At 44.8% G+C, this 26,289-nt stretch overlaps 1 protein-coding gene across 8 annotated transcripts in view; it reads left to right on the top strand.

Moving 5' to 3' along the window:
- The window catches only part of NEDD4L (NEDD4 like E3 ubiquitin protein ligase), a 321,176-nt gene extending 300,561 nt beyond the window's left edge, over positions 1–20,615 (top strand). For all 8 annotated transcript variants that reach the window (XM_056847912.1, XM_056847914.1, XM_056847913.1 and 5 more), the window contains 7 exons: positions 5,424–5,497; positions 8,916–8,976; positions 11,246–11,305; positions 12,352–12,459; positions 13,806–13,902; positions 14,997–15,069; positions 20,509–20,615. In XM_056847912.1, the coding sequence (XP_056703890.1) occupies positions 5,424–5,497; positions 8,916–8,976; positions 11,246–11,305; positions 12,352–12,459; positions 13,806–13,902; positions 14,997–15,069; positions 20,509–20,611 (576 nt within the window). In that variant the 3' untranslated portion in view covers positions 20,612–20,615. The remainder of the gene's footprint in view (positions 1–5,423; positions 5,498–8,915; positions 8,977–11,245; positions 11,306–12,351; positions 12,460–13,805; positions 13,903–14,996; positions 15,070–20,508) is intronic.
- The last annotated feature ends 5,674 nt before the right edge of the window (positions 20,616–26,289 follow it).

Here is a 26,289-nt window from a genome sequence, read left to right as displayed (position 1 = left end):
AACATCTGTGTGTAAAGTGCCATCAAGTCGCAGCTGACTTATGGTGACCCCTTATGGGGTTTTCAAGGCAAGAGACATTCAGAGGTGGTTTGCCATTGCCTTCCTCTGCATAGCGACCCTGCTATTCCTTGGTTTCCCATCCAAGTACTAACCAGGGCCGACCCTGCTTAGCTTCTGAGATCTGATGAGATCAGGCTAGCCTGGGACATCCAGGTCAGGGTGCGGGAACAACATCTAGCCCTGACTTACGTGTGCATGGTGATGGCAGAACATTGGGCTGAATCCAGCCAGGGATTTTTGTTCACTCTTCCCCAATTCTTTTCCTTACTGCCTCCCACATCCCAAATGGCTCATGTCCATGCAGGTCCTGTGATTCCCCAATAGAGTCAATTGGGTGTCCAGGTGTTCCCGCTCACTTTTTCACCAGTGGGGACACTGCTTGGAATCCAACCTAGTATGTTTTGCCATGCTGCTCCCACAAGGCTGTAGGTTCTCTTATGTTTAGGTGCCAGCTACAGAATAGAGCTGTGGGATTCATTGGATTATGAGGCTCCCATTGTAAATGAAAATATACAATTTATTTTAAGTAGGTTGCCATGCTAGTTTTTGCCCTGACCTGGATGGCCTAGGCTAGCCCCATCTCATCAGGTCTCAGTGGCTAAGCACCTGGAAGGGAGACCACCAAGAAAGTCCAGGGTTGCTATGCAGAGGTGGGCAATGGCAAACCACCTCTGCTCACCTGCTCTGTCCTAGATGGCCCAGGTTAGCCCAATCTTCTCAGATCGTGGAAGCTAAGCAGGGTTGGCCCTGGTCTGCACTTGGAAGAGAGACCACCAAGAAAGTCCAGGGTTGCTATGCAGAGGCAAGCAATGGCAACCCACCTCTGTTGATTAATTGCCTTGAAAAGCCTGTGGGGCTGCCACAAGTCAAGCTGCAACTTGAAAACACTTTCCACCACCATGCTGGTTTTAAGTTTGAATCTTTAATTTGAGTGTCCCCATAATGATTCAGAAAAAAAACAAATTCAAAAAATATGTATTGTATTTGGTGTGTGGGTGGCTCAGTCTTCCTATAATTGTTTTTTTTTTTTAAATTAGGGTAGCAATCTGACACATTTAGAATCATGGAGGAAATGCTATTTATCATTCTGAAGACTCACTCCTCACATGTTTGTGGGGGTAGCAACACTGCAGATGTCCTACCAGATCCCAGATAAACGCACCACTGCCGCGCTGTACCATATAGCATGATTCCTCAAGAACAGTCCTGTTAGCCGTAAAACTGATAAGCTAATGGACTGCCAGTTGCCCTCTTAGGATCTGTACCTGTGGCTGCATGATATGGGACCTGCTGAGACTTACCACCGAAGAGTAGGGAAGGGAATATAACGAAACCATAAAGTTGGTTTACGAATGTCATCTGCTCCTCTCCCTCCACACTAGCTAGTTTCCCACAGCGTGGCTGTAGTGGTTAAGAGTGGGGGTTTGGAGCAGTGGACTCTAATCTGGCGAACCAGGTTTGATTCCCCGCTCCTCCACATGAGCGGAGGAGGCTGATCTGATAAACTGGACTTGTTTTCCCACTCCTACACATGAAGCCAACTGGGTGACCTTGGGCTAGTCACAGCTCTCTCAGCCCCAACTACCTCACATGGTATCTGTTGTGGGGAGGGGAAGGGAAAGTGATTGTAAGCCGGTTTGATTCTTCCTTAAGTGGGAGAGAAAGTCGGCATATAAAAACCAACTCTTCTTCCTTCTGTCTTTTTTTACTTTGGCCCCAAATTCCCCCGGGGCTCTGGGAAGATGCAGGGAATTTGTCCTCGGTTGCCCTGCACAGCCAACTTTTTTCCTCTGCTTAGCAGGATGATATTTCAGGAAGCTTGTTTTTTTTTTCCCCATCAGTGCTGCTGTGTGTCTTCAGGACATATCTCTACAGTTAGTGCACAGCTTGTCTGGGTTAATTGTCGCTGAACTCTCGCACATTACATCTGGCTTTTTTTCAGGTTGCCGCTCCCGCCTTCATCTTCTCGAACCCCCTCACTCTTAAGCATACCTTGTATTCCCGCAGTCACATTAAAAAAAAAAGAGCTAAAAAAAAAAGAGCTAAAAAAAAAAATGCACGGCATTTTTTCCTCAATTTTATTCTAAGCTTTGTGCCATGTGGGGTTCCTCCTCCTAGCAGAATATGTTCTGGTAGAAAGTGTTCATAGAAGCAGTACACCCGATTCATCTTTTTGCATTTAGTGTTGTGGTTTGTGGGTTTTTTTAAAAAAACCAATCCGTATGTTACACTAACTCTTAATATGTTTGCCGTTCGTTCTCAGCTGTTGGATTGAGTGTTGGGAAGCGAGGACAGTAAAGCTTCCATTTTCAGTCTAACCCAGAATCCATCTCTGGTTTTTGAATGTCCGACATGTGTTTACAATCTTGGTCCATTTCAGCATCATTGGCTATGGTTGTAGAACTAGACTAGGGACAGAACTAGACAAGGGATATGGTGTACATCAGCGGTCCCCAAAGTGGTGCCCATGGGTGCTGTGGAACATAGGCAGGATGGTGCTGCTGCAGTTGTCTTGTTTGTGGGCTTCCTAGAGGTCCCTGGTTGGCCACTGTGTGAACAGACTGCTGGACTTGATGGATAGGATTGCCAACCTCCAGGTACTAGCTGGAGATCTCCTGCAATTACAAACAATCTCCAGCTGATAGAGCTCAGTTCACCTGGATAAAATGGCTGCTTTAGCAATTGGACTCTATGGCATCGAAGTCCCTGCCCTCCCCAAACCCCGCCCTCCTCAGGCTCCGCCCCAAAAGCCTCCCGCCGGTGGCAAAGGGGGACCTGGCAACAGTATTGATGGACCTTGGTCTGATCCAGCATGGATCAGACTATAAGAACATAAACAGCATTGTTTATGTTCTTATAGTCTTATGGCACCCACTGACACTTTTTGTGGTGACTGTCAAGTGTTTTTAGAAAATGGGTGAGGCCAGGTATGACTTTTGCCCAGCAATGCTTTTGATTATACTGAATCAGACCCTTGGTCCATCAAAGTCAGTATTGTCTACTCAGGCTGGCAGCGGCTCTCCAGGGTCTCAGGAAGAGGTCTTTCACATCACCTACTTGCCTAGTCCCTTTAACTGGAGATGCCGGGGATTGAACCTAGGACCTTCTGCATGCCAAGCAGATGCTCAACCACTAAGCCACGGCCCCTCCCTCAACAACATGGCTACTTTCTGAAGCCATCACTGTTAGGTGTTTTCCACATCCTTCATATGACAGATGAATGATTCCTGGCTAACACCCAGTAGAAAAGCTTGTGTTTCATGGGGGTTTCGATTCGAGGACCCCTTTGGAATTATTGTACTGGAGTATTGCTTATCCCAATGAAAGATCTGCATTGATTTTGCAGGAATTCTTACATGAGCAGAAGCCAGTTGTTAATGGATCTTGCCTATAGCATTCATATGGGTTATTTATGTAGGTGTTTTCCCTGGGAATCATTCCAAACCATAAAATATGGATTTTGTTGTTGTTGTTGTTGTTGTTGTTGGAGACACCCCTAGGAGATGTTTTACACAGTACAGAAGCAAACCCAACTCTGCCACAGGAAGGTTTAGCCCATCTCAGCTGCCTGATCAAGAAGCCCTGTATGTGTTCAAAAATGCATTTCCCCCCCCATGTTTTCATACTTCACAGTTTTTAGACACCTAGCGAACAAGTATAAGCGATCCTGGGTCTCCCATGGGGTCAGCATTGTGGTGGTGAGATCCTCTGGGCAGGAGCCCAGAGTTTATAATTGGTTTGCTTGAGTCTTCCCGATACTGTGGGCTGCATTGGTAATGCTTAATAAGCCACCGAATATCTGCCTCGTGTCTAGCTGCCTGTGTCACCAAGAGGCCGATTACATGCCACGGGCATCGGTCCACCTTGGAGACTTGTTTCTGGCATGCTCCAGGTATCTCACGAGAGCCAGAGAAATTAGTAGTGTTGACGTTCTTCATCTTTGGGCTCTTGCAATGCGGAAGAGATCCCAAATGGTACGCAAGAGGTAATTTGAAAGCTGCCTACAATGTCCCCGCTGAACGCGGTTAATTCTGTTATCGCTGAGCAGATGACACTCAAATCTGCCTTTGCCTTTAACTGGCTAATGAGTCGTAGAGTCTAATTCTAATTTGTCAATTACTTGGCAGCTGTTTGCCCTTCTGGAGGTCGCCTTTGAGCATGAAATATTTTGATGCTCAAAATGTATTCCTCCATAGACGCCTCGACACAGTTACATAAGGGATGTGGAAATTGCCAAGAACGTACTCATTAGGAAAATCATATGTTAGCTTAAGAGTTTTCGGCTAAACATTAGGAAGAACTTCCTGACAGTTATGAGTTGTTCCTCAGTAGAATATTCTTCCTCGGGTGGTGGTGGGTTCTCCTTCTTTGGAAGTTTTTAAGCAGAGGCTAGATGGCCATCAGAGGAGCCCCGTGGCACAGAGTGGTAAGTTGCAGTACTGCAGTCAAAAGCTCTGCTCACGACCTGAGTTCGATTCCAACAGAAGTTGGTTTCAGGTAGCCTGCTCAAGGTTGACTTAGCCTTCCATCCTTCCGAGGTCGGTAAAATGAGTACCCAGCTTCCTGGGGGGAAAGGGAACAGGACTGGGGAAGGCACTGGCAAACCACCCCGTAAACAAAGTCTGCTTAGTAAACGTCGGGATGTGACGTCACCCCATGGGTCAGGAATGACCCAGTGCTTGCACAGGGGACCTTTACCTTTAGATGGCCATCAGACAGCAATGCTGATTCTGTGACTCACTTTGAATTGAGGGTGATTGTGAGAGAGAGGGCAGGAGGGGATGAGCCAGTGCTCAGATCTTGTGGCCCTTTCTTATATGCCCAGTGGCCCATTGCCACTTTGGGGTCAGGAAGGAATTTTCCTCCAGACCAGATTGGCCCAGGGATCCTGGAGGTTTTTTGCCTTCCTCAAGGCATAGAGTAGGGGTCAGATGAACACACATGAAGCTGCCTTATACGGAATCAGACCCTTGGTCCATCAACGTCAGTATTGTCTACTCAGACCGGCAGCTGCTCTCCAGGATCCTCAGGCTGAGGTCTTTCACATCACCTACCTGCCTAGTCCCTTTAACTGGAGATGCTGGGGATTGAACCTGGGACCTCCTGCATGCCAAGCAGATGCTCGACCACTGAGCCATAGCCCTTCCCCAGTCACTGGGGGAGTCACTGGGGGAGTGGGGGGGGGGAGTCAGCTGTGAATTTCCTGCACTGTGCATGGGGTTGGACTATATGACCCTTGATGTTCCCCTTGGTGTTCCTTCCAGCTCTATATTTCTATGTTTCTATCTAGCAGCCCTGGCTAGTGATTTTCTCAGTACCCCAATGGAAATGTGTAACTGTTTTTTTTTCTTTTGTCTTCACAGACATATCAAGTTGACTTGAAGCCAAATGGATCAGAAATCATGGTCACAAATGAAAATAAAAGGGAATATATTGAGTATGTGTATCTGTCTTAATTCTTATGTTCAGTTTAAGGCTTCATCTGTTGTACTAGTTTAGCCGCTCAAATGGTACTAGTTTAGCCACTCAAATGGACTGCAACAGAATTGCACCAAAATCCATTCCTGATTTAAGTTCTTTGCAAGCAACTGAAAGCCTTTTTAGAATTCCCAGTTCTAAGACTAAAGAAGGAATAAGGCGAAAGATAAATAGCATGTCCAATTTTTAAGCGAATATGGAAGAGAGGAGAACAGAGTTTCAGCCATCTTGGCACAGAGATTGCATAATGCCAAAATTAAAATCTGCAAGTTTTACCCTTATTGAAATCTGCACATACCAGTTGTCATCCACTCTTCACTGCCATCAAGAGTGGCAAAATTTGTTGAAAGGAACTTACAACTTGCCAGCTATTAAGATGGAGTTGGGCACTTCCAGGTGTAGGCATTCATCCAGAATTCCCTAGATTTTGTTGAGCTATTATTACATGGCCCTGACCTGGGTGGCCCGGGCTAGCCTGATCTCGTCAGATCTCAGAAACTAAGCAGGGTCGGCCCTGGTTAATACTTGGATGGGAGACGTCCAAGGAATACCAGGGTTGCTATGCAGAGGAAGGCAATGGCAAACCACCTCTGTTAGTCTCTTGCCTTGAAAATTACACAGGGGTCCCCATAAGTTGGCTGTGACTTGATGGCACTTTACACACGCACATTATTATATGCTTTGGGTTAATACTCGATTTACTATTTCTACCGCTGCCTGTGGATTTTATTTGAACTGTAAAGCTCTGTTGTAGTTTTAGCTTTTGGCTGTGGTCAATAAACTTCCACCCCCCTCTTTTATTTCTCTTTCTCCTGTGGAAATATGTTGCAGCTCTGTCTCAACACATTCTTCATATGCATTCACTTCAGAGTTGTTTTGTTTGCCTCTTGCCTTTTTCTCCCTGTTGTGAAAGCCAGTAGCAGCAGCAGAAGAAGAAGAGTTGGTTTTTATATGCCAACTTCCTCTACCACTTAAGGGAGACTCAACCGGCTTTCAATCACCTTCCCTTCCCCTCCCCACAACAGACACCTTGTGAGGTAGGTGAGGCTGAGAGAGCTCTTAATAGAACTGTGACTAGCCCAAGGTCACCCAGCTGGCTGCATGTGTAGGAGTGGGGAAACAAACCTGGTTCTGCAGATTAGAGTCCTCCACTCCAAACCAACGCTCTTAACCCACTCTGTGTGTAAGAGTGGGGAAACAAATCCAGTTCACCAGATCAGCCTCCGCCACTCATGTGGAGGAGTGGGGAATCAAACCTGGTTCTCCAGATCAGAGTCCACCACTCCAAACCACTGCTCTTAACTACTACACCATGCTGGCTCAATAAATAAACTTGACTAACATACACTTTTTATGGTACATCAAGAAAAGCTGTTGGCTCCCATTAGAATTAGGGGATGGAGTTGGGAGCAGCCTGGGTGCCAGTTAAAAGATGTTTTTCCTCTCGACATCCCTGTGAGGTAAGTTAGGCAGGGAGAGAGAGAGAGAGGAGAAAATGCTTTGCAGTTTTGTTCTGGTTTTTTGCCATCAAGTCGCAGCCGACTTATGGCGATCCCTTTTTGGGGTTTTCATGGCAAGAGACTAGCAGAGGTGGTCTGTCAGTGCCTTCCTCTGCACAGCAACCCTGGTCTTCCTTGGTGGTCTCCCATCCAAATACTAACCAGGGCTGACCCTGCTTAGCTTCTGAGTTCCAACGAGATCAGGCTAGCCTGGGCCATCCAGGTCAGTTCAGGATTTGCAATTAGTAGAAGAGAAAAGGCAGGTAAGGAGGGAGAGTCATCCTTTTCTGGCCATTTTCCCTCTAAAAAACCACCTTTCTCCCTGCCCCAGGAAAGAGCTTGAAGGGGGTAATGAAAGGAAGAATGGGCAGCAGAGAAAGGGTTAATCATCCCTTCTCCCCACCCAAATCCAGTTCCTGATTGCAGCCTCTAGTGGCCATTTTTCATTATTATTTTTAAAAAAATTAAAATTAGGAAAATTACATAGGACTCTGTGTGTGGTTTGGCCTTAATTGAAATATTAGGTTCATTTTCCATAGGCTGACCTCTTCGGGCAATTTTGTAAAGCAGGAGGTTAATTTCTCTTGAACCAGGCATGGCAAAACTGCCTGTAATCTCCATAGGAACCGCAAGATTAATTTCACTTCATCTTTATCGAAAAGTCATCTCTGGAGCAGTTTAAAGCATATGCACAAAAGGGACTTAAATGTCATCCTGTAAGTGGAACAAAGTTTCCCTTTTGCGTTACATTTTTATGCTCATAGAGAACCAGCGTGGTGTAGTGGTTAAGAGCGGTGTTTGGAGCGGTGGAGTCTGATCTGGAGAACCGAGTTTGATTCCCCACTCCTCCACGTGAGTGGCGGAGGCTAATCTGGTGAACTGGATTTGTTTCCCCGCGCCTACACATGAAGCCAGCTGGGTGACCTTGGGCTAGTCACAGCTCTCTTAGAGCTCTCTCAGCCCCACCTACCTCACAGGGAGTCTGTTGCGGGAATGGGAAGGGAAGGTGATTGTAAGCCAGTTTTATTCTTCCTTAAGTGGTAGAGAAAGTCGGCATATAAAAACCAACTCCTCTTCTTCTTCTTTTCCTTAACCATCATATTGATCTCCCAAAGGGAAACTGAGGAAAATTAAATAACAAGCCATGCATATCCTCACACTCAGCAGCCATCAAAACAACTGCTTAAAAATGGGAGGGATTGATTTTCCCTTGTTGGCTCCGTTTGCTTGTTTCTATACGAGTTCGATGAAAGATCACTGAAGCTAGAAATAAGAAGCTGGAAAAGGCATGGGTGAGCCACAGAGGCTAGGACTCACAATAATGGGTTTAAAGTACGGGTGGAAAGGTACCTGCTGGATATCAGGAAAACACTTTTTACAGTAAGAGTAGTTCAGCAGTGGAATCGGCTACCTAGGGAGGTGGTGAGCTCCCCCTCACTGGCAGTCTTCAAGCAGCGGCTGGGCAAACACTTGTCAGGGATGCTCTAGGCTGGTTCTGCACTGAGCAGAGGGTTGGACTAGATGGCCTGTATGCCCCAGTGTGGTGTAGTGGTTAAGAGCGGTGGATGCTAATCTGGTGAACCAGGTTTGATTCCCCGCTCCTCTACATGAAGCTAGTTGGGTGACCTTGGGCCAGTCACAGAGAGTCTCCGAACTCTCTCAGCCTCACCTACCTCGCAAGGTGTCTGTTGCGGGGAGAGGCAGGGAAGGCGATTGGGAGCCAGTTTGACTCCCCTTAAAAGGTAGAGAAAATCGGCATCTAAAAACCAACTCTCCTTTTCCCCCTTCCAACTCTATGATTCTATGGGGTGGTTGAAATTGTCCAATGATCTCTCTTATGTCTCCTAACCAAAATGTTTTCCCCCTTCTCTGCTGCAGCTTAGTCATCCAGTGGAGGTTTGTTAACAGGGTCCAAAAGCAGATGAATGCATTTCTAGAGGTAAGCCGCTTCATTAACCCTTGGCTACATTGGCTAAGTTTATTGGGGGCAGAGCCAGATGTTGCTTTTGTTGTTGTTGTTACTGATGTGTTTTTTTTTACTTGAGTCGATGCGGACTTCGAAAGTAAGCTTGGGAAGACATGCCGAAAGTAGCATCTACGAATTCTTGTTAATAACCAATAAGGACTGCCTTACTGGTTATTAAAAAGAGCCCCACATGCAATGATAGTGTATAACCGGGGTCTGAGCCAAGCTGATCAAGCCTGGTTTAGACACACAAGCGCAACGATGGGATAGAGTGGACTGTACCACTTCAGACTGCAGGAAGGGACTGCTGTTTTGTTTTGTTTTTAATCCTGACACACAAAAAACTCCCTGCCTGTAGAAAACTAGAACCTAAGGGAGAGAGCTTTCAGTCCATTCCCCTCTTTTATTGTGCTAGTTTTCTTATTTGCTGTGACAGAGCAGCATCTTAAAAGTGTGGTCCCCTACCTGCTGTCCATTCTACCTCTTCACTTCCACCTTATTTATTTTTTTAAACTGTATTCTTTTTTATATATATATGGGGATACAGAAAAGAAAAAAAAGAAAAAACACACGGGGGTGGGGGGATAAGGACCTAAATAACAACATGTCTGTGACCAAACAACTATTTGTTCTTCTCTATGTCTGACCCCTGTGTTCCAATGGTAACGATGGAAAAAAAGCCATTAACTAATGCTTAAAAATCTAATATTTAGTACAAATTTCTAAATAGTGAATGTTAATTTTTTTTAGTCATTACCTATATTGTCATTTATACTTTTATTGCTTGAAATAAACTTATGAACATTTTCTATACTAATTGATCTAACATTGCTATGGGTTGAAATTAAATCAAAAGAGTTGCCGTCTAGACATCAGGAAGAATTTTCTAACAGTTAGAGCGGTTTCTCAGTGGAACAGACTTCCTTGGGAGGTAGTGAGCTCTCCTGCCCTGGAGGTTTTTAAGAAGAGGCTAGATGGCCATCTGTCAGCAATGCTGATTCTATGACCTTAGGCAGATAATGAGAAGGAGGGCCCCTTGGCCATCTTCTTGGCATGAAGTATGGGTCACTGGGGTGTGTGGGGGAGGGGGAGGTAGTTGTGAATTTCCTGCATTGTGAAGGGGGTTGGACTAGATGACCCTGGTGGTACCTTCCAATTCTATGATTCTATGCTAGTTATGGATTTAGTTATTGTGATAGCATTAAGTGTCTCTACCTAAAACGAGACCAGTCATTCTAAGAACACCCCTATTTGTCATACAATGGTTGCCATGTCTGGTTAAAATCATCCATTGACTTTCTTTGAACCCAATGTGTTAGTCTTGACATTGAAGCGTAGTCAAACAGTTTGCCAATCCATTCTGCCATCTCTGGAGTTTTCCCAACTTTCCAGTACATTGCATAAACCACCTTATTTATTTATTTACTTCATTTATACCCTGCATAAATTCACCATCATTGAAGAAGTGCACTTTGAAAAAATTTGGCAGTTTTGTAGGTGTGTACATATGGCAGGATAAAGAAAAGATGATACATAATCAGAGTGCTCGAAAGTAGATTATATGATCCAGTCAGTGTTAGCTTATGTCCTGTTCCCAATGATGCCTAAGGGCATGGATGAATGTTGATTCCCACTGATAACTCAAGGTCTGCCCATGACCCAGTTTATGCTAACTAAAGTTTTGCTTGCACAAACTAGAAAAACAGATCATAATTTAAATTTAAAGAGAAAAAGAAAAATATTACCATAAATACTATCGTTCAGCCTGAACATTACAACATCTAAAATTCACTAAAGAAAAAAAGGAAATGCTTTGCCACCTAAACCTAACTTCAGTCAATTATATAAACATTTGAACATTCTGTATATCACTCCAAACTGTCATCTAATGGATCATTGGTTTCTTTTTTGTTAAATTCTTTGTTTGCCACCTGAGTGGTAGTCATAAAAAGACTACCATTTCAATACACGCCTGCAATCCTTTAATGTCACTGATGCTAAGGAAGATTTCCCTGAAGTTGCAGACAATGGAAGTGACAATAAATAGTTAAGAATATTGCCGGTATTCTTCTAAGATTTGTGGGGCAGTGGCAGAGTCCACAGTTTGCGTTATGGAACATCTCTAGTTCAATTCTCCCCCACCCCTCAAGCTAAAACAGGGACTTGTTTATTTATTGTTGATAACGTTAAATTTCACTGTGAACTTGTGTCATTTTATGTGTGTGTTTTTTTCTCCCTTCAGGGTTTCACAGAACTTCTGCCAACAGACTTAATTAAAATTTTTGATGAAAATGAGCTAGAGGTTAGTTGACTTTTAGTTCCTGGGTTTTGTCAGTCAGTCTTATTGTTGGAAATACCATGTTGTGGAATTCTGACATATCAGTTGAACATTTGTGTTGTTGGAGGGACGTTTTACAAATACCGCAGTTCACCAAAAAGACACATAAATGGGTTCTAAGTCAAATGAAGTCTTCATTCTCCCCAGCAACTAAAATTACTAAGATGAGGCTATCATACTTTGGTCACATCATGAGAAGACAAGAGTCACTGGAAAAGACAATAATGCTAGGAAAAGTGAAAGGCAGCAGGAAAAGAGGAAGACCCAACAGGAGATGGATGGACTCAATAAAGGAAGCCACGGCCTTCAATTTGCAAGACCTGAGCAAGGCTGTTAATGATAGGACGTTTTGGAGGTTATTAATTCATACGGTCACCATAAGTCAGAAGTGACTTGTGTGTCTTTAATTCAATGGGGAAAAATCAATCTATACTGAGTCAGATGCAAGAGGGTGTCTCAACATACAAGCTTTGCATTGATTTCGGTGGGGGTTCTTAATATGTGAGCACATAACCAGATAAGGAAAAGAAGAAGGGTTAGTTTTTATATGCCGACTTTCTCTACCACTCAAGGAAGAATCAAACCAGCTTACAACTACCCTGTGAGGTAGGTGGGACTGAGAGAGCTCTAACAGAGCTGTAACTTGCCCAAGGTCACCCAGCTGGCTTCGTGTGTAGGAGCGAGGAAACCAACCCAGTTCACCAGATTTGCCTCCGTCGCTCACGTGGAGGAGTAGGAAATCAAACCCGGTTCTCCAGATCAGAGTCCACCACTCCAAACCACCGCTCTTAACCGCTACATCATGCTGGCTTGAGTACATGGGGCCTAGAATGTGTCTAACTTAGTAGAGCCTCTTCAAGTACTTTTAGCGTCAAGAAAGAAGCTCCTTAATACCCTTATGTATTAATTTTGCTTTGTTAATAAGCCTGTTTAAAGATAAAGAGGAGCTTTAGAGGGTCAGATAGTGAAAAAACTCTGCATAGTTTTAAAAAAATGTCTTTTCCCCACAGTTGCTGATGTGCGGTCTTGGCGATGTTGACGTTAACGACTGGAGACAACACACGATCTATAAGAACGGATACTGTCCAAACCATCCCGTCATTCAGTGGTACTGGAAGGTAACTTTGTCCGTCTCTGCCTTTTCGGCACTGCCCTGTTCCCACGCAAGCCCTCTGACAAAGGGAGCTTGGACTCTCGAAAGCTCCTACCCCAAAATCTTGTCGGTCTCTAAGGGGCTACTGGACTCGAACCTAGCTATTCGAACCCAAGCATTGATGTGGGGAAGTTCTTGGAAAGGGGTCTGGTGCCTGATGCTCAGATCGTAATGTCAAAGACTTGGTCCGAAGATTCTTTTCCAACTTTTAGGAGACGCTTCCACTCATGGAAGGGAGATTCTCCCTCCCCACTGTAGACCCCCTACACACGCACACAACACACCCCTGTCAAATTGTTCCCAGGGTTCACTGATCAGGGTCGTGGTTTCAGGCTGCAGCAGGAGAACATAAAAACATAAGAAAAGCCCTGCTGGGTCAGACCAAGTCCCATCAAGTAGTCCAGCAGTCTGTCCACACAGTGGCCAATAAGGTGCCTCTAGGAAGCCCACAAACAAGACAACTGCAGCAGCAGCATCCTGCCTGTGTTCCATAGCACCCAATATAATGGACATGCTCCTCTGATCCTGGAGAGAACATGTGTGCAACTAGGGTTGCCAGCTCCAGGTTGGGAAATACCTGGAGATTTTTGGGGCAGAGTGTGAGAAGGGTGGGTTTGGGGGGAGGGGAGGGACTTCAGTGCCACAGAGTCCAATTGCCAAAGTGGCCATTTTCTCCAGGGGAACAGATCTCTATCGGCTGGAGATCAGTTTAATAGCAGGAGATCTCCAGCTAGTACCTGGAGGCTGGCAAACCTAATCATGACTAGTATCCACTTTGACTAGTAGCCATGAATATATACAAATCCAATGCCTCTGTGACTGACATAATGCCTTTTTTACTAAGCGACAGGGACCCCAAGGCTACATTGTCAGTGGCAAGATTTGTTTCAGTCCTTATATCCCTCCAACACTAGATATATGCTGCTCAAGATCAATTGATCAAGGAGCTTCTAAGGGATAAAAGGTAAAGTAGCCATGAATAGCCCTCTCATAAGAACATACGAAAAGCCATGCTAGATCAGACCAAGGCCCATCAATTCCAGCAGTCTGTTCACACCAACCAGGTGCCTCTAGGAAGCCCACAAGCAAGACTACTGCAGCAGCATTGTCCTGCCCGTTTTCCACAGCACAGAAGAGAAAGAGGAAGCTGCCCCTTCATCTAGCACATCTACACTCACACTGGATGGGACACCCACCCCAACGTCGGGATTTCAGTTTCACTTGGTGGAAGCGCCTGTGGCATGAGAACAGCGTCATGTCTGTAGCTGTAACTGAGAACTCCTGTAACTGAGGTATCTCTCTGTTCTGTAGGCTGTTCTACTGATGGATGCTGAGAAGCGCATCCGACTGTTGCAGTTTGTAACTGGGACATCACGAGTGCCTATGAATGGATTTGCTGAACTTTATGGTGAGTTTTCTGGGGTTTCTGAGCAGGCTGGGGTAGGTCTGACTGAAAAATCTGCATTTAAAACAAAAACTTTGCGAGATTCCCCACCGCCGCCACCGGATGAAACCAGATGTGACCAGAGTGGGGAATCAAACCTGGTTCTCCAGATCAGAGTCCACCGCTCCAAACCACCGGTCTTAACCACTACACTGTGGTACTGAAGTTAAGCAGTGGCAATCATTTTGTGGCTTTCTCTGCCTCCTGTGGCAGCCATTTTGTGGCAGCCATTTTGTTGCTGTGCCCACTGTGCTCGGTCAGAATTCCAAATGTGCCCACAGACTCAAAAAGCTTGGGGACCCCTAATCTAGTCTCTTCTTAACTCCTGGGTCCATTTCTCCAAGATCCCTTTTTTAACCGGAGGTAGTTAAAACATGGGACCTTCTGTGGGCACAGCATGCTTTTACCCCTGAGCATTAGCCCTGTTTCTGTAGCTGTGACCCAATATGCCAGTGTGGTATCGTGGTTACGAGCAATGGTTAAGTGGTGGGCTCTAATCTGGAGAACCGGGTTTGATTCCCCACTCCTCCAAATGAGCGGTGGACGCTAATCTGGTGAACCGGGTTGGTTTCCCCATTCCGCCATATGAAGCCAGCTGGGTGACCTTGGGCTAGTCACAGCTCTCTCCAAACTCTCACAGCCTCACCTACCTCACAGGGTGTGTGTTGTGGGGAGGGGAAGGGAAGGTGATTGTAAGCAGGTTTGATTCTTCCTTAAGTGGTAGAGAAAGTTGGCATATAAAAACCATTTCTTCTTCTTTAAAATTCCCAAGCCAAGGAATACTACCAAAGGCCTAAAACTAATTTGAAAAACTCCATATTCAACTCATAATAGCAGCCACTCAATTAATAGTAGTAAGTCAGAAGGGAATGGGTATTTGGCCCCCAGTCGGAGAATGCGCACACATTTTGCACAGGGAGAGGGTGAAAGCACCCCCACCAACTGTTCAAGCCCTCCTAGAGAGCCTGCCTTTACCATTCAGCATTTGCTGATGTGGCCCACCAAAGGCTTCCACCGTTTACTGCCAGTTCCGTTCACATGCGTCTGTTTTGATCCAGGTTCAAACGGTCCTCAGCTGTTTACAATAGAGCAATGGGGAAGCCCTGAGAAGTTACCCAGAGCTCACACATGGTAAGAACTCAGTACAGATCTTGTTAAGCTTATGTTGCCGTGGAAGAATTTCTCCCAGGGGTTAAGTCTGGCGTTACCCCCCATTCAGTCTGCGGAGGCCGCTGCCAGCCTAACATGATGGTTTTTGTGCGTTGGGGTAACTGCTGTGTCGTCTATGCGTGCATGCTGAAGGGTCTCGAAAAGATTCGTGAGAATCGGGGGGTTATTTTGCACCCAGCTGCGCGGGGATCGGTTTGGAATGTCTGGACAATGAAATTTTTGTGGATGCCAAACTTCTCCAGCCAGAGAAGATTTAAATTATGTTGAGTCAGTCCTGATTTTGGGGCGGGGTGTGTGTGATCCAATTTAGTCTTCAGCATTTAAAGCTGGAATGTACTGGTTGTTGATCGCACTTTAGAAACAGATGCCTGTCCTGACCCTGCCCTTTGTGAGAGGCAGAGGAACAGGAAGTCCAACTCCCAGCCCCCAGTTGCCTCTGCAAAACCACCTTCCTTCCTCGCCGTGTACTTTCGCTACTGTCCCCAACGTGGTGGCCGTTGAGGCCATGATACCGACGGACACCTTTTTCTGGCTGCCAGCAAATATTTTTAGAATGTGGACTGGCCTTTTGCTCATCAGAACTTCTGACTGAGTGTGCAGATTTTTAAAAACATTGCTTTGCCCGTGGCTGCCACCGAACCACACAGATCTTCACGGTGTGGCTGAAGGTAAGCTGTGAGTATGCGAGAAAATACGTTTAAACAATTTGTTCCTTATAAAAGGCATCCTGTTAAACCAGGGGTGGGGAACGTCAGGCCTGGGGGCCGTTTAAGGCCCCTGAACTCATTTGGTCTGGCCCTTCGTGGGTCCTGGGAGATCTCTAGCTCAGAAGGATCTAAGACTGGTGATCCGCCCCCTCCCGTGGACAGGAATAGCCTCTATTCAAGACAGATGTGAGTTTGTTTTGCCGAGAAAAGGAACCTTTTTTCCCCTTTTGCGGAAGAGTTGTTAGCTATGGAGCTGCTACGACCGCCCAAGAAACTATGTTAACCCTTTCCCACCCAGGCCATGGGTTGGATGCCTGTCTGCTTGCCCACGCCAGGGTGTGTGTGTCATCTGGGGCAGCTACCTTCTTGGGGCTTGGTCGGCTAATTTTTAAGTTGATAATTTTGTATGGCCCGCAAATGATGTTATAAATATCCAAATGGCCCCTGGAGGTAAAAAGGTTCCCCACCCCTGTGTTAAACGGAGCATCTGCCTGAAATGTTGTAGAGTTTCCGTGAGAGTTTTGCATGATCTCGCTCCCTGACGTTTTGGGGTTGGCTCCGCCTCCTGCGGCAGCTATTTTGTGGGTGTGCCCACCAGCCTGTGTCAGACTTCCAAAGGTGCCTGCAGGCTTACAAATGTTGGCGATCCCTGACTTTGACCATCACAGATTTTTGTCGATGGAAGGTTATTGGGCTCCCTTTCCATACTTTTTATTATTTCATGCTAAGCACTGTGGGTGTCAGTGATTCATTTCGCTTCGTTTACTCTCCCATAAAACCCTTCTGTTTACAGGGACTCTTCTCATGAGGCAGGGCTAGTTCTCAGTTCTGAAACACGGCACACAGCAGAGCTTTAATTTAGCAGCCATTTCAGAGAAGTCACTTATTTATGGAATCTAATTTCCACCTGTCTTTTAAAACGTACGATCTATTAAAACATACGAAATCACAGCCTAGGCAGGGGGGGAAGCCCTTTTTCATATAGTGACTTGGTTTGACGCAGGAAGATTCCCGTCTCCAGCAAAACCCGCTGTAAATCTCCAGTCAGCCCTTGTTAATGCTTTTCCAGCTATTTTGCAAAGCAAGCTTTTTTCCCTAGCGGGAGAGTTGGGAGTTATGTGGACGCTAAAGGAGTCTGGCGAGGTCTTAAAATAAAGTTCTTATTTTAGTCAGTAGCAAAGGTGGAATGGATTCCTGAGGGGAGAGAGAATGAATCATTGCATGTCTTCAAATTTTTCCAAAAAAAAAAAAAGTGACCATAAGAATGCCAAGGGAGATTTGATGGTATAATGAAGCAGGCTTTTAAAACAGAGTCAATATTTGTTCACCCCCTTTAAAGCAGGATGGAAATGTACTCAGGGCGGGGGTCTGGGAAGCCCCTCCCATTAGCTGGGTATTATAATTTATCCACACATAAACAGTTGAAGCTGCCTTGTACTGAATCAGACCCTCGGTCCATCCAAGTCAGTATTGTCTACTCAGACCGGCAGCAGCTCTCCAGGGTCTCAGGCTGTGGTCTTTCACATCACCTTCTTGCCTAGTCCCTTCAACTGGAGATGTCAGGAATTGAATCAGAACAATTTATCATCGTGTTTTGTTTCTCTCTCTCTCTGAAAAATAAATGGATGGGGACAGAGAGAAGAATTAGGGGGGGAAGGCAAAATTGGCAACCATCTAAAAGCCAGCAGACTCCTTTTCTCTCTTTGTTCTTTTGGTACGCTGGGATCCGGTTCCAAAATCTCACTTCCCCCACACCCCTCATTCTTGGTTTTTTGAAAATGGTCAGCAAGCCCTTTGTGGAATGCCCATGAACACATAAAGTACAACCACAGAGGCAAAAACCTCAGGCTATTCGAAGCTGCTCCGTATATTATTGCATTGAGGAGAATAAACTTATGGTACAGTCCACTGGGGAGGTGAATGCAAGAACCTGTCTTGCACTGAGTCTGAGCGTTGGCCATAGAATCGCAGAATCATACAGTTGGAAGGGGCTTACCAGGGTCATCTAGTCCAACCCCCTGCACAATGAGGGAAATTCACAACTACCTACACACACACACACACACCAGTGATCCCTATTCCATGCCCAAAAGATGGCCAAGATGCCCATCAAGGTCTGACCAGTGGCAGGTCTCCAGGGTCTTGGGTAGAGATCCTTCACATCACGAACTCACCAGCTACTTGCTTTTTTAACCGAAGATGCAGGAGTTTGAACCAGGTGCCTTCTGCATGCAAAGCTGACATTCTGCCAGTGAGACACGGCTCTTCCCATTTCCCCTGCACAGACCACACTGAAATGAATTGGAGCTGTTCAGGAGCATATCCACAGCGCTGTGGCTGCTGTGGACTTATTTATTTATTTATTTATTTGCAATACCAATTATTGAAGACAGTGTAGGATGGAATGCATGCACGCTCCTCTCCCTGTTGTCTACCAAAAACATTTTAACATTGCCCTTTAAAAGAAACTCTTTCTGCGATTCTACTCCCTTTTCTGAACAGAACAGAGGTAGGCTATGTCAGGCCTAGATGTTAGAGCCAGCCATTAAAGGTTGCCATGGCTTTGTTGGCTGCTGTGGGCTGTATTAACAGAAGCATAGTGTGCAGATCATGCGAAGTGATGGTATCGCTTTACTCTGCTCTGGTTAGCCCTCACCTAGAGTACTGTGTTCAGCTTTGGGCACCACAATTTAAGAAGGATATAGACAAGCTGGAACATGTCCAGAGGAGGGCAACAAAGATGGTGAGGCATCTGGAGACCGTCCTTTGAGGAAAGGTTGAAGGAGCTGGGTATGTTTAGCCTGAAGAGGAGAAGACGGAGAGGGGGTATGATAACCATCTTCAAGTACTTGAAGGGTTGTCATATAGAGGAGGGTGCCGAGTTTTCTGTTGCCCCAGAAGATTGGACCAGAACAAACGGGTTGAAATTAAATCAGAAGAGTTTCCGTCTAGACATTAGGAAGAACTTTCTAACAGTTAGAGCGGTTCCTCAGTGGAACAGGCTTCCTCGGGAGGTGGTCAGCTCTCCTTCCCTGGAGGTTTTTAAGCAGAGGCTAGGTGGCCTTCTGTCAGCAATGCTGATTCTATTACCTTAGGCAGATCATGAGAGGGAGGGCATCGGCCATCTTTTGGGCATGGAGTAGGATTCACTGGGGGTGTTGGGAGGGGAGGTAGTTGAGAATTTCCTGCTGGAATAGATGACCTAGATGGTCCTTTCCAACTCTATTTTATGTGGCAACCCACCTGGAGAGTGGGCAATCTGGAGAGGAACGCAAGGGAGGAGGGGGGGTTTCTTTGCAAGGTTGCCTTGCTTACTCCTGGAATAGTACAGCGATCTTGAGGGAAAGGGAGAGGGAGGGGAAGAGAGAGAGAGAGATTTTGTGCAACAAAAAAAGAGAAACATACCTTTACCACTTAAAGGGTTTTTAACTTATCATTGAAACTGAGAAAGGTCCAGTTTAACTCTGTTGCCACGCACTACCAAAAGGATCTCATGACATTGGCCAAGTTTTTTCCTAGGTTATTAAATTTCCGTTCAGGCATTTTGATGATTCAAGAGAGTTATGAAGTTGGAAGTATTCAGACACAAGCAGTCAGGTTTGGTAGTTAACAGCTGAATCATGAAGGGTTGGATCCCGCAGACTGGTTCTACTAATGGAGGCACTTTTCTCCGGGAGGCAGATCAGTTCCCCAGCATGTTGCATGAAGGGAATGGTCTGCTAGCAAAACGGATCAGTGGGATCTGAGGTCTCTTGTGTCAGGGATGCTAAACCATTTTGTTCCTATTGCCAGTCCCAGGACTGGCAAAAAAAAAAAAAACAACCTTACCTGAGAGGTTCGGGAAATCATTCAGCAATACTGATTTTCCTCCTATTCCTTTCAAACTCCTTTCATCTTGAACTACAGAGTCGTTCATGGGCTCTGTTCCAGGTTCAGTCATAACGACGAACTGTGGTTTACTCTTGAGCTTGTGTTTACAAGCTGGGATTCCCAACCAGGATGAAACCATAGTTAAGAATGTTGCACTGCAGGCAAGAAACAAACTCCGGTTTATTAAATAGCTGGGCACAAAAACACATTGTGGTAGTTCAAAGTTTGGCTTAGGAAGTCTTCAAGCTCAACGCCATGTACAAGGGGAGGGGAAAGGAACATGCAAATCCAAGAATAGCCCGGGCTCATTCTTTACTTGAACAAGCTCCAGTTTGTTAAATTGCTGGGCCACCAATACACACTGCAGTTCTACAGAAGACTTCCTAAAACCAGGAAGTCTATGATCTCACCACCATGTACAAGGAACTTGCAAATACAAGAATAGCTCAGGCTAATTCTTTACTTGAACAAACTCCAGTTTGTTAAATTGCTGGGCCACCAATACACACTGCAGTTCTACAGAAGACTTCCTAAAACCAGGAAGTCTATGATCTCACCACCATGTACAAGGAACATGCAAATACAAGAATAGCCCTGGCTAATTCTTTACTTGAACAAGCTCCAGTTTGTTCGTTATACCTGAACTTCGTTTCTGGTGTTCAGAAACAGAACAATACTAAAAATACTAAATACTCTATGCCAAATATTGCACGAGCCGTTTCCACCTATTATAATCTGGACCAAATAAAAATGAAAAAAAATGTATATCGGTTTGAAATCAACCTACCGCTGAAACTGCACATTCTCCCCTCTTCGATTTCAGCTTTAACCGCCTTGACTTACCTCCCTATGAATCTTTTGAAGAATTACGAGAGAAGCTCCTCATGGCAGTGGAAAACGCTCAAGGGTTCGAAGGAGTGGATTAAGATGGCGCCTCTTCATTGTTTTTTTCTTTAAAAAAAAAAGAGGAAAAGATTCTATTCACGGAGCTTTGTTCTGCGTGCACTTTTCGATTTTGCCTGACAGACCTTTGCAAGAGACCCTGGCGGAACAGTGTGACGGTGTGGTTGGTTCACGGAGCAAACGTTTGTACAGCGCAGACGTCTCAATCCAGCACTTGGAAGTGACTTTTTCCTCACCTGTGGATAGTATTTCTGAAGTTTCCACGGCTGATTACCAACGAGGTTGATGTGTACTCTGATTACATTTCAGCAGGACTTGTCCTATTTATGTCTCGCCTCTGTAGGCAAAAGCCCTTAATAAATGTTTTACATACTTTCTAATGACAATGAATGGAATTAATCATTTTACAGGTATAGTATTACAGCTCATGTTTACTTAAAAAATGATTTAGACATCCCCCCCCCCCGATTTTATTTCACTGCAATTAAACTAAAATCTTCTACTGGGGGAAAAATTAACATTTCCCCCCGTTCGTAGTTTCAGTTGAGACTTGATTCCAGTGGCATTTTTCACTTTACTTTGTTCCCCCTCCCTTCCAGCCTCGTTACCACTGATCTTTTTGGAAAAGTTTTTGTAAAAAAGAAAAAAAAAACCCGAAAATTCTGCAGATTCGATATATCACCAGAAAATACCTAATGCCTTTTAATCCTCTGCATTGAACTTTCACAGATGCCAGAGAGAAAACAGAATTGCTGATTTGTATAAAGTACTTTACACTCAATCAACAATATTTACAAGTTACGAGAAGATCATAACACAGCATGCCAAATCTCTCATTCAATAAAGAAATTGCCTCACTATTCCTTAGTAATATTTATATGTATTATAGCTCTTTTGGTGATGGGGTTGACATTATTGTCACGGGAAGTGGGGAGGAACTACTTAATCCTGTTGCTAACCTTTGTACAGTGACTGTTTTACTAGTACTTTACTCTTTGCAATGGAGGCATTTTGAATGAATCCTACCGCCGCTTGAGCTGGAGGGGGCAGAAGCCAGATCCATTTTTTCGCATTGGATAATGGTATCTCAATTATAAGGATTCCCTCCCCCTTTGTTTCTAATTGCACCAATTCTAGAAGCACTTTATGTACCACATATCTTCCCCCCGCAAAAAAAAATCATAAATATTAATGTGATAATATACCTTTTCCCTGCACATGTCTTTTTGGTGCAATATCTTTCTGTTGTGAATTTGGCGGCTGCTGATATGAGAAAAGCAAACCAAGCTACAGAGCTAAACCTGCAAGCACTAACTGTATTTGGTGGGACGGGGGCTTTCTTCCCCCACCGCCCCAACCGAGGTTTATTTAATATGCAGTTATTTAGCCACTTCTGTAACCTCTTGAGATGTTGCATGCTTCAACAACGATGCTTGACTTGTAACTGTTGTGTGATAGATTAACAGGGGGAAAGATCAAATTTGGTATATGTGATCCACTCACTTGTAGCAGGGCCAGGTGGATAAACTGAGAAGCTGATTTTAAATTCAGCTTGATATGTTTGTTTGTTTTTCTTCTCCCAGATCGTAAACTTGTCAAGTTAACTAAAGCCAACCAAAGGTGATTTCATAGGGAAGGCTTAATTGGCATCTTATTAAATGGCTCGGTTCTATGAATATAAAACCTATGTCGACCACAGAGTCATCCTGAACTTTTTGCTGTCTCACCTTTAGTCATGCCTGCAACATGGGACCCACCTCTTTATTTTAAAAAAGGGAATGAAAGAATTTATCATAAGAACTGCATCCTTCTCCTTTGAAATTGCACTATTTTTCAAGTTCACCTTTTCGGTATTCCTCAATTTCTTTGCCCTGCTCTGTTCTCCATTCTCTCTGTCTTTCTGTTTAAACTATTTTTTAAAGAAAAGACAAGGAAGAATCGCTGTTTGTGCAATTTGGCTTTGTCTGTGGGAAGTGCCTGTTCCACAATGCGTGCCCGGAGAGTATGTTCAGCTCAATTTTATGGCACTCCTCCCCCTTTGATAACTCCACTATACTTTTACAACCTGACAGTCCCTTCCTTCCGAAGAGCCCTTATGCTTGCCCGTTTAAATGCAGCACCCTCAGCAGTATTAAACGGAAGATATAGAAATCTACTATATTCTGACAGACTTTGCTCATGCAATTCAAAGAAAATGGACACGTTATCTCATAAGATGATGGAAGGCCCCCTCTTTAAACACCACCGAGATAAATGGATCAGCCCCATATTGGCAAGAATTCCTGCCCCCATAACAAGAAACAAAATAGTCCCCTTTTTGCTGATGGATAGAGATCCAAATATAACATTGGCCATGGCCAAATATCTCTCCATTATATTTTCCTCTAAGAAATAACTGCTCAGGAACTATGGGTCATAGGAGCAAAGAAGGAAAAGGAAAGGAAAGGGGTGCTTTGTGGAAAGTGTAATCAAGCCGCAGCCAACTGATGGCGACCCTGTAGGGCAGGGGTGTCAAACAAGGCCTGCGGGCCGAATACGGCCCCTTGAAAACTCTTATCCGGCCAGCTAAGGCAGCCACACACACACACACTCTCTCATCCTGGGCTGGCGAGGCAGGGCCTGGCCCGACTAAGTGACATTTATGTCATATCCGGCCCTCACAACAATTGAGTTCGACACCGCTGCTCTAGGGTTTTCAAGGCAAGAGATGAACAGAGGTGGCTTGTCATTGCCTGCCTCTGTGCAGCAACCCAGGACTTCTTGTTGATCTCCCATTCAAGTGATCTCCCGTCCAACCAGGGCCGACTCAACTTAGCTTCTGAGAGCTCAGCAAGATCAGGCTAGCCTGGGCCATTCAGTTCAGTTCAGGATTTGCAGTTAGGAGTGAAGACAGATAAGGAGGGAGAGTCATCCTTTTCTCTGCTGGCCATTTCCCCTCTAAAAACCACCTTTCCCACTGCCCCAGGAAAGAGCTTGAAGTGGGTAATTTTCCTCCCATCCAAGTATTAACTAGGGCTGACCCTGCTTAGCTTCTGATATCTGATGAGATCAGACTAGCATGGGACATCCAGGTCAGGGCAGCTTGACTTTGGTATGTCCCATTTCGGGCTTGCAAACCCAGCAGTGGAAAACCAACACATCCGATTTCTGTTCTGCATTCTGTCCCCTTACATCCAAGATACAACGTACTAACAGGAAGTCTTTGAAAAAGTGGTAGGATTACCTCCTAACTTTTAGGTTTCTGCAGCAGTAGGTATCTCGGTATTTCAGTCAACAGTGGTCATGGTAAATCTGAGCCTTATTTACCAAAAGCTACTTTGTCGCAAATCTTCATGAAAGAGAAATTAAGATCGTTCTGGCTTCTAAGGCTATGGGTTTCTGGCCATCATTTTTAACAGTCCATAATTTCAAAATGGAGAACAAATCCAGAGGCCAGGCCAAAGGATCTGGAGGCTGTATGCCAAACATCGCAAGGCTGCATGCCACACTCTTCCCAGTGTCTTTTGGAAGTACATAATGGTTGGCTTCCATTTGCAGTATACACTAGAATTTGCCACAGCCTGTGAAACCTGGTTATTAAGAACAAAAGGAAAGCCATGCTGGATCAGACCAAGGCTCATCAAGTCCAGCAGTCTGTTCACACAGTGGCCAACCAGGTGCCTCTAGGAAGCCCACAAACAAGACGACTGCAGCAGCATTGTCCTGCCTGTGTTCTACAGCACCCAAGATAATAGGCATGCTCCTCTGATACTGGAGAGAATGGGTGTGCATCATGACTAGTATTCATTTTGACTAGTAGCCATGGATAGCCCTCTCCTCCATGAACATGTCCACTCCCCTCTTAAAGCCTTCCAGGTTGGCAGCCATCACCACATCCTGGGGCAGGGAGTTCCACAATTTATGTATTGTGTGAAGAAACACTTCCTTTTATCTGTTTTGAATCTCTCACCCTCCAGCTTCAGTAGATGACCCCCCGTTCTAGTATTTATGAGAGAGGTTTCTGTTTTCAGGTATCTAAAGTTAATGGGGATGTATATGTATATTGTGGTTTGGTTCAGGGGTAGATGCAGCAGGATGTCTATTTTAGAGCCAGTCAGACCTTATCATGGGGTTCTGCATCCCCATGGCCAGATTCCCCTAAAAGGAAAATCCTTCCCATCATACAGTGAGGTTTAGTGGGAGGTCCTCTTCAAGATTAGATACTTTCCTACTGCCTACCCATGATTTACTTTAAATTGACCCCACCTCCTGCCTTTTATAGGGGTTCAGTGGCAACCTGATTCTGTCCACGAGTCTGTCACTGTTGCATCTAGATATGTAGCCTATAACAATTCAGCTTGCCTTGGTTCCTTGGTACATGGTTGTTTTGTTCACTCAACCACATGTACGAAGAAACACAATCCATTAGTACCTACAGCTTCGTATTGGTCACAGTAGGAGTGGATCAGTGGGGAAGAGAAGAAATCTCTTGAGCTAAAATCTGATAGCTTTAATTTATTTGATAGATTTTTTTTACATGCCCTTTTGGCAAGAAACAGCCCCCCACCACAGTTTATGGTATTTTTTTAAAAAAATAATAAAATAAAATATCTTCAAACTAACAAGAATTGTTGAAAAAAGAGGTGCTGCTACCCACAATTATCTTTTGGAACAACAAGTATTATAATTTCTCTGAAAGGCTGCAAAGATGATACCAAGGGCCCTCCCATAAGGTCACTGCCAATCTCACCAAGGCAGGTTCTTAGAGGACAGCCTCCTTCAAAAATCTCAAAAAGGCTTTCAAAAGGCTTCAAAGGGCAATAACAAAATAATAAAGATGGCTTAGGTATTTATTGTACCCCCTCCCCCCCAAAAAAAAGTTTAAATCATCCTAACACAGGGCTTTCCTGCATTCTCTTTTTGCTTATCTCAAAGTTCCTCTTTCTTCAGTGTTTTTTAAAATTTCCACATGTGTTTTGCTCCCTCTAGTGGTTAATTCAATATCACACCAGTTTTTATGAAGGGTAAAAAGCTGCTGCATAAATCAGCAGAGATATAAACTAGATTTAATCTTCTGCAATGCACATGCAGAACTTAAAAAACCCCACCAAAGTATTAGGCACTTGGAGACGCGCAAAAAGAGAACACAGAAAAGCCTACGAGCAATTTTGTGACATGGGGGGGGGGGGAAGCAAACCAGTAAAAATGTACCAAGATGAAAGGGCATATTCATAGCAAAGCTTGAAGCCTTCCTTCAGCCTGAGCCACATTCCTTCAACTTAAGCAGCTCTTCCCCCAACAGAAGAGCCATTTAAGTTGGAGGAAGGCTGGAGCCATGCCATGGACCTGCTCAGTTTCTAAAATCCATGACAGCACTCCTACGACACACGACATTCACTGAGGTTGGTTCGCTGGGAACTATAGGAAGGCTTTTTCTGCTACTGCGTCCAGCCTGTGGAATCCACTCCCCCAGGATGCCGTCACCATCCCTGCAGGCCTTCTGGTACTGAATTAAACTCTTTTCTGGAAGGCCTTTGAATTGGCTTGAAAAGGGAGGTCATTTATTAACAGGGGCTTGTGGTTTTTCTTCTAATTTTTTTTTTTTTTTTTTGGGATGGGGGGTCCATGGATGTAGTGGAATTGTTTTATCTGAATTTAATTTTGTACACCACCTCAAGAATATCCAGATGGACAGGCAGTTGGGAAATAGTCTAAATAAATG

Source organism: Euleptes europaea, chromosome 4, assembly GCF_029931775.1.
Source record: "Euleptes europaea isolate rEulEur1 chromosome 4, rEulEur1.hap1, whole genome shotgun sequence".
NCBI lineage: Eukaryota > Metazoa > Chordata > Lepidosauria > Squamata > Sphaerodactylidae > Euleptes > Euleptes europaea.
This window is presented reverse-complemented; position numbering and strand designations above follow the sequence as displayed.